Source organism: Mustela putorius, unplaced genomic scaffold, assembly GCF_011764305.1.
Source record: "Mustela putorius furo isolate JIRA1106 unplaced genomic scaffold, ASM1176430v1.1 tig00003869_pilon_pilon_pilon, whole genome shotgun sequence".
Taxonomy (NCBI): domain Eukaryota; kingdom Metazoa; phylum Chordata; class Mammalia; order Carnivora; family Mustelidae; genus Mustela; species Mustela putorius.
Genome location: NW_025422021.1, coordinates 30,685,148 through 30,701,566, shown reverse-complemented (window position 1 = coordinate 30,701,566; position 16,419 = coordinate 30,685,148). Strand labels below are relative to the sequence as shown.

Below are 16,419 nucleotides of genomic sequence, written 5' to 3'. Positions count from 1 at the left end.
AGCAGTTTTTCCTCAGGACAGCATCCCCCTCAGTACAACATTCCTCTTGGGACCGCATTCCCTTCAGGACAGCGTTCCCCTCAGAGCAGTTTTCTCCCCAGGACTGCGCCCCCTTCAGCTTAGCATTCCCCTCAGGTTTCTGTTCCCATCAGGATACCCTTTTTCTCAGGACTGCATTCCCATTAAGACTGCAAACCGTCGGGACAGAGCTCCCTCAGTGGGGCCTCCCCCACAGGACAGCAAGAGAAGGTGTAGGTGCTATGGGCTGATGCTCTTGATGCCGGTGGATCCTTCAGGACAGCATCCCCCTCAGCACAGCGTCCCCTCAGGACTACATTCCCTTCAAGACAGTGTTCCCCTCAAAGCGGTTTTTTCCTGCTTTGTCCCACTGCACCCACTTCACCCACGAGCTGGAAGTCCTCACAGTGACACCCGCGAGGGTGCAGTGGGACATCAGCCCCCCACTGACCAGTCAGTCCGTGTGCAGCTGCTGCCTCCTTTGCTGAGCTCAGCAGCCTGCAGTGGGATGTGCAGATCCTGTCTAGGCCAGCGTTGGGAGTTGTGTCCATACACCTGCTGGCTCATAATGCAGGGTTTTTCCTCAGAGGTGATAGTATTCCCTCAGGTAAAGTGCCAAAGAAAGTACAAAGAGAATGACTCAAGGTCAGCAACATGGCAGAAGCAAGATGTCCTCTCATCAAGACCAGTTGTCACAGGCGTTGAAAACAAAGGGGCCAGCTGTGGTTTCACTGTTCAGGGGTCTTCCTCTGGCTAAACAGACCTGGGACAGGCCTGCCCCACTGGGTGTCCATCCTGGGGCGGCCTCGAGGCATCCTGCCCAGAGACTCCATCCCACTTGCACGTCTCTGGGCCCCCAGGCCCTCATGTCCACTCACCAGGCTGCCTGCCGCCTCCCGCCAAGGCCTGTAGCCCCTTCTGCCTGATGCAGCCAGACTCCCGACTTACACATAGGCTCTGTTCCAGTCCTAGAGATCAAGGAACCCACAGGGTCACTCAGCTATGTCTTCAGGTAGCCCTGCCCAGAGCCGCCTTTCTTACCCGGAGCCTTGTTTTGGTTTTCTCAGCCAGGCGGTAAGTTAGTCATTCCCATCTATCCCAAAACATCAAACTACACACCATCTTCCTGAGGCTATCACATCACCGACATTACGTTTAGTGATATTAGGAAAACAAATTGATGTCCTGTTAAAACCTTCCAAGAGGTAAGGAGGGACTGGTTGGGTTTAATATCTAAGACTCAGAATCCATACACGTGTGTTCTTGGACTTGAGCTGTGAAGACGTTAGCAGTGATGATTCCCTCTCGGGTGATGGGGGTGAACCTCCACCCTGCTGCCTGCAGCTTGCAGCCTCTGGGAGGGCAGAGCCAGGGTAAGAGGTTTCCTCCCTCTGCCGAGCACCGCTCACCGGTTCCTTTGAGGCAGGTTCCAGCCTCAGCCCTTCATCCGTCCTGGCAGGGAGCTGAAGCCCTGTGTCCCCAGCCTATGGAGCAGTCCCTGGCTACAAGTGAGCCCTTCTTCCCTGTTCTGCCCACAGGGACTTCCAGCTCATGGTTGACACCCGCGCTGGGCAGGCCATCTGGTGGCCCTCCTTGTCTATGGCTCCTATCCTAATTGGCCCCCCTCTTGTGCCTCCACAGGGCTTCACCAGCTGCTTCCAAAGGCATGATGAAGTCCTGACAGAACTGGAAAAGGCCACCAAACGCTTGAAGAAGCTCGAGGCAGTGTATAGAGAGTTCGAGCTCCAGAAGGTCTGCTACCTGCCCCTCAACGCCTTCCTGCTGAAGCCCATCCAGCGCCTGCTGCACTACCGCCTGCTGCTGGGCCGCCTGTGCACGCACTACGGGCCGGCCCATCCCGACCATGCTGACTGCCACGGTGAGCGGGGCGCCCGGCCACGCAGACAGGAGCCGCTGGGGCTTCGGGGCTGGGGCCTCTGCCCATGGGGAGGACAGGGTGTGCAGCATCAGCCTGGCTGGGCCTGGGGTGCTCAGTGCTGGTCTCTGCTACCAGCTGTGCTCCAGCAGGTTGTTGGGGGCAGCTGCGGGGGCAGCCTGTTTGGGCTGCACATCTGTGGTGTAGGGAGGGACTCCTGTCACCTTGGAAGGTCAACTCTTGCTCTGAGGGACGCCCCCAACCCGGCATAGTGGGGGTGCAGGGCCACTCTCAGAGTGACCTGCTGCCAGGAATGTTTCTGTCCTCCAAGCCTTGGCTCTAGAGTGACCATTTGGGTCAGGATGGCCTGTTAGAAGTTTCTGATCTAGATGGACTTGGTCATTTTTTTTTTTGTTAAAGAGACAGAGGAACATAAACCCTGAGCTCTGAATCCTATAGATGTTCTAGTTGAGTTCATCTGGTGCTGCAGGTTTTTACGAGTAAGTGTACGGCTGTCACGGGAAGATGAGCAATGACTCAGCTTCTCCTTCTCACTGGTCTCCCCTGGTCCTAAAGGGGTGTAGATAAGATGCTTTCCGATGGGTTGTAAGACATCTTCCTTTCTCATCATCCTGAAAGCAAGTGTTTTCTCTCTGCTAAGGGGAAGGGCAAAAATGGTTAGAAATGCTTCCAGGCCTTTTGAGGGAAACTTGAAGTACGGTGCCTGTCTGAAGCCCTACTGCTGTGTGCTGGGCGCTGGGGGCGGTCGGGGGAGGCCAGGGTTGGGGGGGGCTGGAGGCCAGAGTGAGGGAGAAGGCCCAGCCCTCTTGACCCCAGGGGGCTCCTCCTGGGCGGGACCTGGCCAACACAGAACCCCAGTGAGGCCGCATTTCCAAACGTGCTACGGAAACAGTGAACATGCCCGAGTGTTGCTAAGCCAGCCACCTAGGTGGGTTTGCTACAGGGCCTATCAAGGCTGTCCACAGAGCCCCAGGGGAGCCACCAATGAGGGACATGCTCAGTGGGGCCCTGTCCTACCTGCTCTTCCACGCACAGGCCTCAGGGGAAGCTCAAGCTGGAACCTGTTGGACTAAAGTGTCTCCCTTAGGTCCGGGGATAGCCGAGGCGGCCATGCATTGTCGTTTTGTCTTTCGGTCAGTGTGTCCCGAGGGTGGTGCCTGGCAGGGGCCTGGCGCCAAGCGTGTTGATAATCTGCCAACCGCACGGTGGTTCTATGGAGACCCAGGCATGGGGGTGCCAAGGAGCCTCAGTCAACCCCAGGTCGGAACTGCATCCCTGACTTCCAACAGCTTCCAGGGCCAGTACAGTGACGGTCCGAGCCCAGGTGGCCACTGAGCCTACTGGCTCTGCACGCCTTGCACGTGCAGTGGTTGAGTGAGGAGAACGGGATGCTGTCTGAGGCAGGCACAGGGGAGGCTGCCCTCGCTGGACAAGTGGAGCAAAGCAAGTCTCCACCCAACCTCGTGTCCAGACTTGAGTGGGACCCTGAAGGATGCCAAAGCCGGATGGGGCAGGAGCTCAGGAATATACGCAGAGCTGCCCCCGGGTAGGACATCTTCCTATGGCCCTGTGGGAGCATCCCTGGGGCTCTTACAGCAGTTCACTGTGTCACACACATCATTTATAGAGGAATAACTTGCAACAGCGTGTCCTTTCTTACCTGACTTTATCCCTTAAAGCCGTGAGGCAGGTGTCCTCACCCCACTGGGAGCAGCCAACCTTCAGGGGCAGAGCCAAGGGGGCCCCTCTTGGGACCGCCAGGCACTGTGGCCACAGTGTCAGTGGGGGTCCTGGTGGGAAGACAGCAGACACTCTGAGCGATTCCAGCAAGCTGATCGCAGTGCAGCCTGGTCAGGACCACGAACACCGCCCTCAGTGTCGGCCTCTGTGTTCCATGTGAATAAGTTTCCCTTTCTAATTCTGAACCCTCCTGTCCGGACTAGAACTGTAAGATGAGCATCCCCAGTCAAGGAGAATAGTACAAATGTTTTAAAGATGCAAATTATTTTTTTTTAAAGATTTAATTTATTTGACAGAGAGATCACAAGTAGGCAGAGAGGCAGGCAGAGAGATAGGAGGAAGCAGGTTCCCTGCTGAGCAGAGAGCCTGATGCGGGGCTCGATCCCAAGACCCTGAGATCATGACCCGAGCAGAAGGCAGAGGCTTAACCCACTGAGCCACCCAGGCGCCCCAAGATGCAAATTATTTAGCCTTTGAACTACAGTAGATAATTCTCCCGAAAGAACACAGCTGTGCCCAGAATGTGAGTTATTTACCAAGACTTTTCTTTCCCTTTACCGAGCTTGAGTGTCCGCTAGTCATCAGTTTGGGCTGAGTAAGTCCCAGTTCCGGGTCATCTGCAGGGACCCCCACCTGCTGGGCCACCTGCTGAAAACCGTGAATGGCAGTCCTGTGAGGAGTTGGGAGTAGAACATTCCCTGAATTAAAACTTTTAAAATGCCAGTTCCTATTACTAAGGCGGGGGGCGGGGGGTGGTTCCCACCCACGCCCACCTGCCTGGGCACCTGTACTGAGAGGTCTCTCCCCGCAGATGCCCTCCAGGCCATCACAGAGGTAACCTCCACTCTCCAGCACAGCCTCGCCCGGCTGGAAAACCTCCAGAAGCTGACAGAGCTGCAGCGGGACTTGGTCGGCATAGAGAATCTTATCACTCCCGGCAGGGTGAGCGACTTTGAGAAAGCTTTTTGAGATCGTCGTTTAATTGTTTTGTTTTCATCCTCAGTTCCAGGGTAGTTTACATACAGTGTTCTCCAAGTTTCAGGTATGCGGTCTAGTGGTTCAGCCCATCTGTATGTGACTCAGGGCTCATCATGAGAAGCTCTCTCTGATGACCATCACCTGTTTCACCCATCCCCCTACCCACCTCCCCTCTGGAGACCCTCCATGTGTTGTCTATAGTTCAAGGTCTGTTTCTTGGTTTGCCTCTTTTCCTTTGTTCATTTGTTTTGTTTCTCAAATTCCACATACAAGAAATCATATGGTATTTGTCTTTCTCTGGCTGGCATATTTCACTTGATACCATACTCTCTAGATCCATCCATGTTGATGCAAACAGCAAGATTTCATTCTTTTTTATGGCCAAATAATATTCCATTGTACGTACACCACACCTTCCTTATCCATTCATCTGTGGATGGATACTTGGGATGCTTCCACGTCTTTGCTATTGTAAATAATGCTGCTACCAACACAGGGGTGTGTATGTCTTTTCAAATTCGTGTTTTCTTTTTCTTTGGGTAAATGCCCAGTAGTGTGATCAATGGATCATGTGGTAATTCTATTTTAATTTTTTGAGTGCCCTCCATACTGTTTTCTAGAATGGCTGCACCAGTTTGCATTCCTGCCAACAGTGCATGAGGGCTCCTTTTTCTTCACAACCTCACCAACACTTTCCTTTTTGAGTTTTAAAGTCGTCCTAACAGGTGTGATGCAATATCTCATTGTGGTTTCCATTTGCATTTCCCTGACGACAAGTGATGTTGAGCATCTTTCCATGTGTCTGTTGGCCATCTGTAGGTCTTCTTTAAAGAAATGTCTGTTCATGTCTTCTGGCCATTTTTTTTTTTTTTTTGTCTTCTGGCCATTTTTGTTGGATAATTTTGTTTTGGGGTGTTGAGATGTGTAAGTTCTTCGTACATTTTGACACTAACCCTGTATCAGACATGGCATTTGCAAATACCTTCTCCATTTCAGTAGGTTACCTTTGTGTTTTGTTGATTGTTTCCTCTGTTGTGCAAAAACTTATTTTGATGTGATCCCGATAGCCTATTTTTGCTTTTGTTTCCTTTGCGTCAAGAGAGATAGCTAGAAAGATGTTGCTAAGGCTGATGCCTGAGAAGTTACAGTCTATTTTCCTCTAGGATTTTTATGGTCTCACATTTAGGTCTTTAATACATTTTTATTTTTCTGTGTGGTGTGAGAAAGTGGTCCGGTTTCATTCTTTTGCACGTGGCTGTCCAATTTCCCCAACACCATTTGTCGAAGAGACCTCCTTTTTCCCATTGCATATTCTTGCTTCCATTGCCGGAGATTAATTGATCATATAACCGTGGGTTTATTTCTGGGTTTTCCATTGTGTTCCATTGACCTGTTTGTTGTTGCGGCCATACCACACTGTTTTGATGACTGCAGCTTTGTGGTACAGCTTGAACTCTGGGATTGTGATGCCTCCAGCCTTATTCTTTTTCACTTCATTGCATGTAATTGAGACCCAAGTCGCAGACCGCAGAAGTCACGGCTCAGTCCAGCGGTCTCTAGTGTATCCACAAGGTTGTGCCATCATCACTAGTAATTCCAGGACATTTTCATCCCCCCAAAAAGAAAAGCTCTACCTGTTAAGCCACTCCCTACCCCATCCCCACTCTATGCCAACTGCTAATCCACATCCAGAGGCTTTGCCACTCCTGGACATTTTCTTTGAAGGGAATCAGTGTGTGGCCTTTTGTGTCTGGCTGCTTTCTCTGAGCACCATGTTTGCTGGGTTCGAGTCAATGTACCTTCTTTCACTGACCACATCAGCTCTATTCTTTGCACACACCATAGCCTGTGTCTCCGTCCATCTGCTGCGGCACACTGGGGTTGCTTCCCTTTTGTGCTGATTGTGAAAAATAATGCTGTTGGGAACATTTGTGCACGTTTGTGTTGTTGGGTGAACATGTGCTTGCAGTTCTCCTGGGTGGATACCTACCAGTGGAACTGCTGGGTCACATGGTAACTGTGTTTCACATTTTGAGAAACTGCTGGTTTTCCAAAGTCACCGGGTAATTTCACATTCCGCCCAGGAACGTGTGAGGGTTCTGGTTTCTCCATATCTTATCTTTGTGCTTCTAGCCATCACGGTGGTACGTAATGGGATCTCATTGTGGTTGTGATTTTCATTTCTCACATGGCTAATATCAAGTTTCTTGTCATGTGTTCACTGGCCACTTATGTGCCTTCTTTGGAGAAATGCCTATTCAGACCCTTTGCCCACCTTTTCACTGGATTGTCTTTTTGCTGTTGAGGTGTAAGAGTCTTTATCTATTCTGGACCCCAGATGCTTAGCAGAATAGGATTTGCAGACATGTCCTCTCATTTTGTGGGGTGTTTCACTTTTTCTGTGGTATCATTTATAGCGCACAAGGGTTGGCTTTTTAAAATTATTTTTATGAAGTCAAATTTACCTCTTGGGTTGCTTGTGCTTTGGATGTCACAGATGAGACACCACTCCCCAGTCCACAGTATGACAGTTTACCTCTGTGTTCTCTTCTAGAAACATCCTGTGTTTCAGCTCTTATATTTAGATTTGATCCCTTTGTAGTTCATTTATGTGTGGGGTGAGGTAGGGGTCCAACCTCATTTTTTCCCCATGTGGCTATTTGTTGGACTGTCCATAGACACAGATGTGCCAGTTTAATTTTTGAACTCTCAATCCTGCTCTGTGGCTCTACATCTACACTGCTTACTTTGTCACTGATGCCTTTTTGAACTTACTACTGTCAACAGAAGACACCCTGTTTAAGGACTGCATAAGGTTTCCTTATGCATAAGGTTTGTGTCAGCACAAACGTACATGGATTAGAGTGTGGCTGTGTAAGTCATGTTTCTGTGTTAGCCTTGGTAGAAGGTACAGAGAACATGGGGTCACAAGCTCAAAGAACTGATCTATAGTACAATGTACTGAAAGGTCCTGACCTCCTGGAGTTGGGGCTTTGGTTGGGGGCCAGGACAGCTCCAGTTCCTTTCCCTCTGCTGGCTGGAATCCCTGGGGATTGGCAGGGCAGTCGGTGCAGGTGGTTTCTCCCAGGGCTCCTCCCAGTGCATTAGAGATAGTGGCCCCTGGGAATTGTCACTGAGGGGTAAGGAGAGTAGCCATAGAGCAGGGGTCGGGGTGGACTGTGTGGCCTGGGCAGGTTGTTCCACCTCTGTGACACACAGGGTCTTGGGGCAACAAGAGGACTGATGTCTGCTGCTTGGCCCAGAGCCTTGCATGAAGTAGTTGGGAGGCAAACTCTCACTGCCACAGTTGTTTTTAGCTGAACTCTCTCCAAGGACTGAGCTGCATGACCAGGGCTCCCGGTCTTCTTGTTAAATATGTGTGTCAGTCAGAGACAGAAACCACACTAGTTATGTGAACAGAGGAATTTGAGAACAAGGATTGTTAACTAGGAAGAAAGTTGATAATGAGGCATCAAAGAGTAAGAACTGGGAAATGTCTAGATGAGGCAGAATGCAGATGCTGCCAAGGGCGGGCCCACAGCCTGGTGGGGGCCATGTTCAAGGGAAGAGCACCCACAGGCCTGGGACACACTGATGCTTGAGTCTCGGTGGGGTGTCAGCTGGCTTTATGAGGGCAGGAACTCACGCAAATAGGGTTTGCGGCTGCAGGAAGAGCCAGGGGCTACGGTCTTCCCTTTGTTCAAAGAGGGTGGGGAGGGTGGCTCTGATGTTGAAGCCACAGAAGCCTCGAGCTCAGAGTCAGACCCAGCGGGCTATTCAGTGCTGACACCCTGCCAGGCCCGCCCTCCTCATCTCCGTTTCGTCCATGAGGCTTCTGTGAAGTTCTCAGTCCATTTGAGGGCTGGGGTCTTCTGGCAAGTTCTCAGGGTGTGAAGCTCAGGCTCCTAGTTATCTGCAGGGACCAACAGATGGGCAGAGTATCCGGAAATTGTTCAAGCCGGAATTCTTCAGAATCACCAGGACTGACGCTTCCCGCCATTGGCAAGGGCAGTTAGGGGCCTGAGAGATATCTGTGCGGGCCTGGGCGGTGGCCCTCCAGCACGGACGGTGAAATGTGAGGTGTGTCCCCAAGTCCTGGGGGTACGATCAGGCCCTGTGGGGAGAGGCAGAACCCTCCCCTGTCCGTCTGTGGAAGGACCACCCGGGACACATAGCACTTCCGGCTCCTCCTGGAGCTTCAGCCCCACCAGTGTCCCATCAGCTTAGGTGGGAAAGCCCTTGTGGTATTGGGAACCCTCTCTGCCTGTGCCAGTGCTAGGGGGGTAGTGGATGCTAACCGCCGGCCAATGTTTGCTGAGAACCAGGTGTTCCATCCTCCTCCCTGCTGTTCTCCAGCTGCTCTGGCCCAGTTTTTCTCAAAGCTGAACTCAAATATCTCTGTGCCTGAGCCTTCCAGGAGCCCAGCAACCTTTCTGTGAGGGCCTTCGGCATTGCCAGCCTGTGGCGAGATGGGGCCACTGGTCCTCAGCAGACGGTCTGAGGACTGGCCCGGGTGACCAAAGGAAACAGGTGGGAGGGCAGAGGCTGGAAACACATGGAGGGTCCTGGGCAGGAGGGTGCTGTCGAAGGGCCGGAGAGGCACTCAAGAAAGCATAAAGGGTGACATCAGCCTGGCCCGCAGCCCGCTAGCACCACACCCATGGAGGTGGCTGGGGACTGGCACCAGAGGACCTCATCTCTCTCTCACAGGAGTTCATCCGCGAGGGCTGCCTTCACAAGCTCACCAAGAAGGGCCTCCAGCAGAGGATGTTTTTCCTGGTAGGTGGAAAGCGTGTTGTTCTGTTAGGGCGGCCAGTGCTGTGGCCCAGGCAAGCCGTCCCAAGTCAGACAGGAGCAGGGCCGGCAGCAAACACTGCCAGTGAGGGGCCTTCCCACTGGGTCTTCTGGGTGCCAGGACCCTCAGAAAGCCAGAAGATAGCAAAGCCCAAGTCCCCGTTGCTGCAGGGATGCCACACCGAGCGCTGGCTTTGCCTCAGAAAACCGGGGCCCTCCCAGTGAGTTCCCTCAATCAGCTTCCTGCCTCGTGCCACTTAGCCAGCTCCAGCCTGAGCCATCCTGGCTGAGGGGTGACCGGAAGACCAGCCAGGACTCCCACTGCCTCCAGCTGGTGGGCACTGGGCGCTGGCCCGAGAGACCTGCTGACTCACGTGGTTACTAGGTACCACCTGCCAAAATCATTGAGAGAAGAAACACAGAAGGGAGGGGCAGAGGGAGAGGGAGAGAGAAACTTGAGCAGACACCAGCCTGAGCGCAGAAGCCAGCATGGGGCTCCACCTCCTGACCCTGAGATCACAAACCTAAGCTGAAACCAGTGACTACTAGACATTGAAACTTGTCCCTTATTTTTAAACTTCTGTGTAATAAAGCCACCCATCTCAGTTCTCAGATATGCTGTTGTACACAAGCAAAGGGGTCACAGGCAGCAGCCACTTCCGGATCCGGGGCCGCCTTCCCCTCCATGGCATGCTGGTGAGTGCTCGCACACCGTGCTCTCAGGCCGTCATGGCTGCGTCCTTGGTGGGCCACGGGCTCTGCCTGCAGCCTAAGCCCCTGAGGATGGGCTTCAGTCCCGTGTCCGCCTCCTGCCCAGACCCACCTGCCACCCCCACCCCCACTCCCACCCCAGGGAGCCTGTCCTTCAGTAGGAGGCACAGAAAAAGACCTGAGTTTGGTACTCATGGGATGGAGCTGACACAGCTTCTGAGAGAGAGACCTGACCCACTTGTTCTAAAGACTGCAGAGCCTTTCTTCTTGTGCTTGTAGCTCTTCTCCTGCTGGTATCTGTGTTCCCTTCCCATCATCCTACCTTGTTTCACGCACATGCATGTGCACAAGCACACCTTCAGAACCGGAGGACAGCACGCCATGGACAAGCCTCCTGGCTGCATTTCGGGGCTGGGCTCATGTCTTCCCTCCACAAGGTGGGAGCCAGCCCCAGGGAAAGGTCACGGTCACCTGTGCACCGCTGTAGCAGGCCTGGGTGATCCTGCTGCACAGCAAGCCCTCTATCCACACCACATGCCTGTCACATGTCCGCCTCCCCATCACAGTTTCGACATAGCAAGACACCATGTGTCGCTGACAGGCCCTTCATTTTAATGTGATGCTGTTCCTCAGCCTTGCCCTTTGTGCTCAGTGCCTAACGAAGACCCTGCTTGACGGTCCCAAAGAGACCCCTACACACACATCGACACTCCCCACTTGCCCTTGAGTGTAGACCTGCACTCAGCCTGGAACCCATCCTTGGGAATAGTAAAGACAGGAGGCCAAGTTCAGGTTTTTGCCAGATAGATGTACTGTTGGTGCAGACCATGTCACGACAGGGAACCCCTGGCCCACATGTCTACAGGTGAGGGTCAGGACCCCACTCTGCTCTGTTATACTTGGCCAGTCTATCTCAGTTTCCACCCACTTCTTCAAGGGTGCCTTCCGTTCTCGGCCCTCCATGGTCCTTGGCACTGTCCCTCTTTCCACTGGGCACCTGAGTCAGATGTCTGTAACGTTTGGTTCAGCTCTCTTGGCCCTCAGCAAGAAAGGGCCTGTTTGAATGACATTTGCAATCACCGGAAGCACTTCCCATCAGTTCTAAAGTTTACTTTTAAAAATGGACTCTCATCATAGGAGAGAACGGACAGTACACAGTAAGAATCACTCATGACCAGGCCACCCAGTAATCCACACTGTGGGCAGCTTGCAACACACCCTCCAGTCTTTGGAGGGAGCGCGACCTTCCTGGCAGCTGTAGTGGTTCATCCCTGGGGTCTCCTGAGCTTGTAACCAAAGCTCGGGACTGAGTTCACAGAGAAGAATGGTAGACAGGCAAGTGGGAGGCCAGCTTTCCTGTCACCCTGCACTGGACATTTTGCCTCCATTTCATTTTCAGAATTAGAAAGAGCACCACTGGCTATCTTTTGACACCTCCCTATCTGTGCCTACAATGTGCTTTTTGAGCAGTGGATGCACCGGCTTTTGAGGCCCTGAATTGGACCGTACATCACTTAGGCAACTGTACCACCCAGCCTTCCAGCCTTCAGTGCATCTAAACCTCTCTTCCCACAGCCTGTGGGGGACAATGGGGTGCTCACCCCTCACCTGGGCCACTCGGGGGGTGCCACTGGTCCTTGGACAGTCAGTGAGGCTGACGGAGTCCCTATGTATCCCCTGGAGTCTGGGGCCACCCCTGGGGTGTGGCATCCAGGTGTGTCTGTCACTCTGGTCTCTTTTTGTAGCATGTTTTTAGACACTGGCCTGCTCTCAGGAGTCCCAGATCCTTCCTCCAATTTGTAATTCCCTTTTATTTTTCCTGCAGTTTGGTTTTCTCTTGTAGAATTGAAACTCCACTGGACAGACACTGTTTGTCTTACTCCTGGGACGGCATCTGGCATAGAGGCCCCAACAATACCTGTTGACGAAGAGAAGTCGGGCATCTCTGTCATCCTGTCTGTCCATCTGCTCCTTCAGGGTTTCTGTTTGGGGTGCAGACTGCAAAGTCCTTCCCCACACCAAGATCACACTGGCACTTTTTTTTTTTTTTCTGACACATTTAGTTTCATTGTTCTCACTGCATAAATGGTCTCTGCATGTCCCCTTGGGTGAGGCTGGACTGGGCCACATGGCTTTCTTCCCATTGGTGCAGCTGCTGTCCTCATGGAGACAATTGCCTCCTTCTCACCTGGGGTTCCTCCTGGGCCTTCTGTTCCATCTCTCTGTGCCAGCATCAGCACATTCTTCGAATCCACGTGTTCTGGGGAATAGTTGCTATGTAGGTGAATAAGTGTGTCCCTTATATATCCTCCTTTTTAAAAAGTGCTTTGTTGCTCTCAAGTATTTAATTCTTCAAAATAAACTTAGGAATCATTTGGACAAATTCCTTCAAAAACCAGCACATATTTGCATTGAATCTACACGCTAACTAGGGTTAGGGAGGACGAACGTCAACCTTTTCTACTGGCCACCGCCCCTTCCCTTTTCAGAGCTTGTGTTCCGTGAGGCCTAGCGATGGGCATTTCCTGGGCCCCGCACAGGCTCACTGTCCATCCTGGGACTGTCTGTGACTGGCCAGTCCTGGGGCCCAGACAGCCAGCCCTCAACCTGAATGCAGACGTAAGGGTGATAGCTCTTGGCTTTGGAGAGAGGACCTCTGTTGCGTTTACAGCTTCCTCCTGTTTCTATCGAAGAGCTGTTACCAGAAATCACATGTAGGATCTTAGCAAAGGCATGTGCAGCATGTCAAGATGTCCACCCCTTGCCCGTGGACCCAAGGACAGCGCTGAAACAGCCTTGCTTTTGGAGAACCTTACTCAGTCCCAGGACAACTTCCTGTCTGTGCTTTGGGCTGGGTCAGGTGGTTATTTTATTAGGGAGTTATTTCAGTCACTTACAACTGAGATCGATCGTGGAAGTTTCTCTTTGAAACTTAGGTTTGGGTACCAAGTTTATAAAGTGAATTGTCCAACTCCCCTTTTAATAATGAAAATGCTCAATATTTTTTCCTGTGCTTGACTTTCAGCTAATAGTGCTGGACCCACCGGTGAGTAGTTGGGTGCCCTATGGCCCACAGCTCACCCACCTGGGGGGCAGGTGCCATGGCGCGGGGCCCCCCGTGCTCCTGTAGCCCCTCGTAGTCGACGTAGACTGACACAGGGCTTCCACGCGCCCGCATTGGGCTGCAAGTAGGGGTCCCACCCGCCCTGCGCACGCTCCAGAACTTTGCCTCTTCTACCACAGGTAGAGGAAGGGGAGCACGAACGGCCTGTTCCCCACTGCTTCACCATTTGTGCAGCTCAGAAAACAGTCGTGGTGGCAGCCAGGTATGAGCTTTCCTCGTCTGCCTCCACTGGGCCCCAGGGCTTCCCAGTCATGATCTGGGGTTCTCCCAGAGTTGAGAGTGTCAGTCATAGGGTGTGTGCCCCCTCGAGCCCCACTTGTTATGGGACCAGGGGAGCAGCTTCTCCTTGGGTGGGGAGTTTATGACCACTGAAAATGTCCACAGAGAGTGGCCACGGTGCTGTTGAGCTGCCCCCCACCGAGCCTCCGTGCATGGCCCCCCACCCATGGCAGCCCACACGGATGGGCTGCCTCCTCTAAGCATGTGCACGGAGGCTCCCTCAAGACCAGGCCCATCTCATCTGCATCCCGAGAGCAGGGCTGTCAGCAGTAGCAGCTGCTTTTCCCAAATCTCCTCTCAGGTGGGGAGGAGGCCTGAGCCCAACAGTGAGCAAGTGGCTCAGTATTTCCCCTGTGGGAGACAGGGTCCCCAGCAACTCCCTGAGCAGAGGCTTTCCTCCTGGGTGGGCAGCTGGCTCTCGGCTCCCACCCTGCAGTGTCCTGACTGATGTCCACGCTGACGGCAGCGGGCACAGGACACTCGCACCCCAGGCAGCCCGCGCAGCTAGACAGGAACCAGCAACCAACCCTGGATCTCAGCACCAGACTCGAAAGTCGTTTCGGGAATCCACCCTCCTTACAGAAGCCCCTGTTCTGGTGCCAAGTGGTTGCCTTCCCTCCTCTTCGGCCCCCAACAGCTCCCAAGGGGATGCAGGGTTGGCCCCTAGCGGCACTCCCAACAACCCCCGGGGCTCACACGAACGCGCAGTCCAACCTTATGTCTTGCTGAGAATGGGACACAGCTAGGAGTCCCTGGTGGCCCTGATGAGCCAGCTCTGAGCCTCACCGCTTTCCCCAGCACTCGCCTGGAAAAGGAGAAGTGGATATGTGACCTGAACACTGCCATCGATGCAGCCAAGAGCAGGAGTGGTCAGTCCCTAGTGCTGCCGGGCAGCGTGGTGTGCATGCCTCCCTCCAGTGAGTTCTGGCCAAATCATCTGAAGAACCCCCTTTTGCATTTAAGCTTCTCGACAAAAAAAAATTTTTTTTGGAGCACACGAATGGGGAGGAGGGGAAGGGTATAGGGAGCAGCAGACTCCCTGCTGAGCAGAGCTGAACATGGGCTCAATCTCAGGACCCTGAGATCATGACCTGAGCCAGTCGGACCCTCTGACTGAGCCACCCAGGTGCCCTGTTTTCTTGGTCACAGACCTCCTGCTAGCCCACATGCTCTCTCCACAAGTAAGGTTCTGGGTCCTCCTGGGGTGGGGAAGGACCGTGAGCCCTTCTAGCAGAAGCATCATATGGTCTTGCTGCCTGCTGCTGACCTGGGCCCTAGGGCTCCCCGGTTCCCAAGGCCCCAGCCCCCCTGCAGAACCCCTGTCCAAGGGCACCCCTGGCCCTACTCGCTCCCTGCTCCTATCTCCTCTGACAGCGGCCTCCTCCCCCAGGATGCATGGAGGAGGTCTCTCCAGAGCAGGAGTCCGAGGATGCACGCAGCTCCCGTGGCTCCCTGGAAGGCCAGGGGCAGCCCCGGGCCAACACCACGGTGCGCGTGTGCTGGTACCGAAACACCAGCGTGTCCAGAGCCGACCACAGCGCGGCGGTCGAGGTATGGCTGCTCTGGGCTCCCCCTGCTCATGCCAGCCGATGGGGAGGGCTTGTGTGTGTGTGTGGGGGGGGGGACTCCCATGCTGGCACGGTCTCCTGCTCTGTCCCCTTGGTCCAGAAGCCAGTTACAAAGTCCCCTCCAGCAGAGCAGCCTGGGAGGCCACGGGGCTGCAAGCTGACCATCCCATCAGGGCTGCTGCCTCCCCTCCATTGCCTCTGAGTGGCTGCTCTGGACTCCAGCCCTTCAGCTCTCAGTCTGCCTCCCACTCAGAGTGGTTTCTGAATTCCCTTCACACCTGGGTCAGGAGCAGCAGCACCAGGTGCCAAAGGCCCCAGGGACTCACCCCCACCGCCCCTTCCACCATTCCCAGCATCAGCCCTGACACAGGCCCTGTGTCTTGCCCCACAGGGAGGGATCTAAGGAGAGAGGTCACTGGCCAAAGGGTGACTATCCCTGGCTCAGGATTCCAGCCTCCTCACAACACTGGGCGGAGAGGCAGTGCACTCCTGCCCTGCCCATGTGGACGCCACACTCAGGGCCAGGAGCTGGGGTGCCTCATCAGAGCCGCGTCTCCTTGACTCCATGTGTGTAATGGTCTGTGATGGTCGTGGCCAGAGTTACTGTAAATAGGGAAGAAAAATGTAGTGACCTTCTACTTAGTGCCTGGAATTCATTCTCCAGATTTGTAAACCTCCTGCCGTCAGAGGGTTAAACAGGCCAGCAGACCCAGAGCATGTGGAAGGTGCGACCGCACCCAGAGAAGCAAAGTCTGGGCCTTCAGTGAGAAAGGCTAGAGGGGTGGACGTGCCTTCTGGGGAGCAGGTGCTACTCGGGGCAGAGTCCTAGGACACGGACCGGAGCCAGCAGCTTTTTATTTTCCTGCAGAATCAGCTTTCGGGGTATCTGCTAAGAAAATTCAAGAACAGTAATGGCTGGCAGAAGCTCTGGGTGGTCTTTACCAATTTCTGTTTGTTCTTCTACAAAACTCATCAGGTAAGGGTGTTCAACAGGACTGTGCTCGTGCCCCCGGTGGACAGTGACCCCCGCTTGCCGCACATTCTCTCAGTTCCTTGACCCTCAGGGATCCCCAGGCCCCCCCGTGTAGAGGTAGTTAGCCATCAGGGCAGGGCAGGGGGTGGGGTCAGCTGCTGCAGAGCCACACGCCCCCTTGCAGGACGACTACCCACTGGCCAGTCTCCCGCTGCTGGGCTACAGTGTGAGCGTCCCCAAGGAGGCTGATGGTGTCCATAAGGAGCACGTCTTCAAGCTCCAGTTCAAATCCCATGTCTACTTCTTCCGAGCAGAGAGCAAGTACACGTTTGGAAGG

The 16,419-nt window shown here is 53.8% G+C and overlaps 1 protein-coding gene across 8 annotated transcripts in view; it reads left to right on the top strand.

Moving 5' to 3' along the window:
- Window positions 1–16,419, top strand: part of FARP2 (FERM, ARH/RhoGEF and pleckstrin domain protein 2) — a 112,038-nt gene that overhangs the window by 94,946 nt on the left and 673 nt on the right. For 4 of the 8 annotated variants that reach the window (XM_045066860.1, XM_045066865.1, XM_045066863.1 and 1 more), the window contains 10 exons: window positions 1,660–1,897; window positions 4,467–4,597; window positions 9,344–9,412; window positions 10,034–10,123; window positions 13,164–13,184; window positions 13,382–13,464; window positions 14,340–14,458; window positions 14,932–15,092; window positions 15,978–16,085; window positions 16,267–16,418. In XM_045066860.1, coding sequence (XP_044922795.1) covers window positions 1,660–1,897; window positions 4,467–4,597; window positions 9,344–9,412; window positions 10,034–10,123; window positions 13,164–13,184; window positions 13,382–13,464; window positions 14,340–14,458; window positions 14,932–15,092; window positions 15,978–16,085; window positions 16,267–16,418 — 1,172 coding nt within the window. Of the gene's footprint in view, window positions 1–1,659; window positions 1,898–4,466; window positions 4,598–9,343; window positions 9,413–10,033; window positions 10,124–13,163; window positions 13,185–13,381; window positions 13,465–14,339; window positions 14,459–14,915; window positions 15,093–15,977; window positions 16,111–16,266; window position 16,419 lie in introns of those variants that run through there. The other 4 variants (XM_045066864.1, XM_045066862.1, XR_006602532.1 and 1 more) reach the window with 3 other exon arrangements.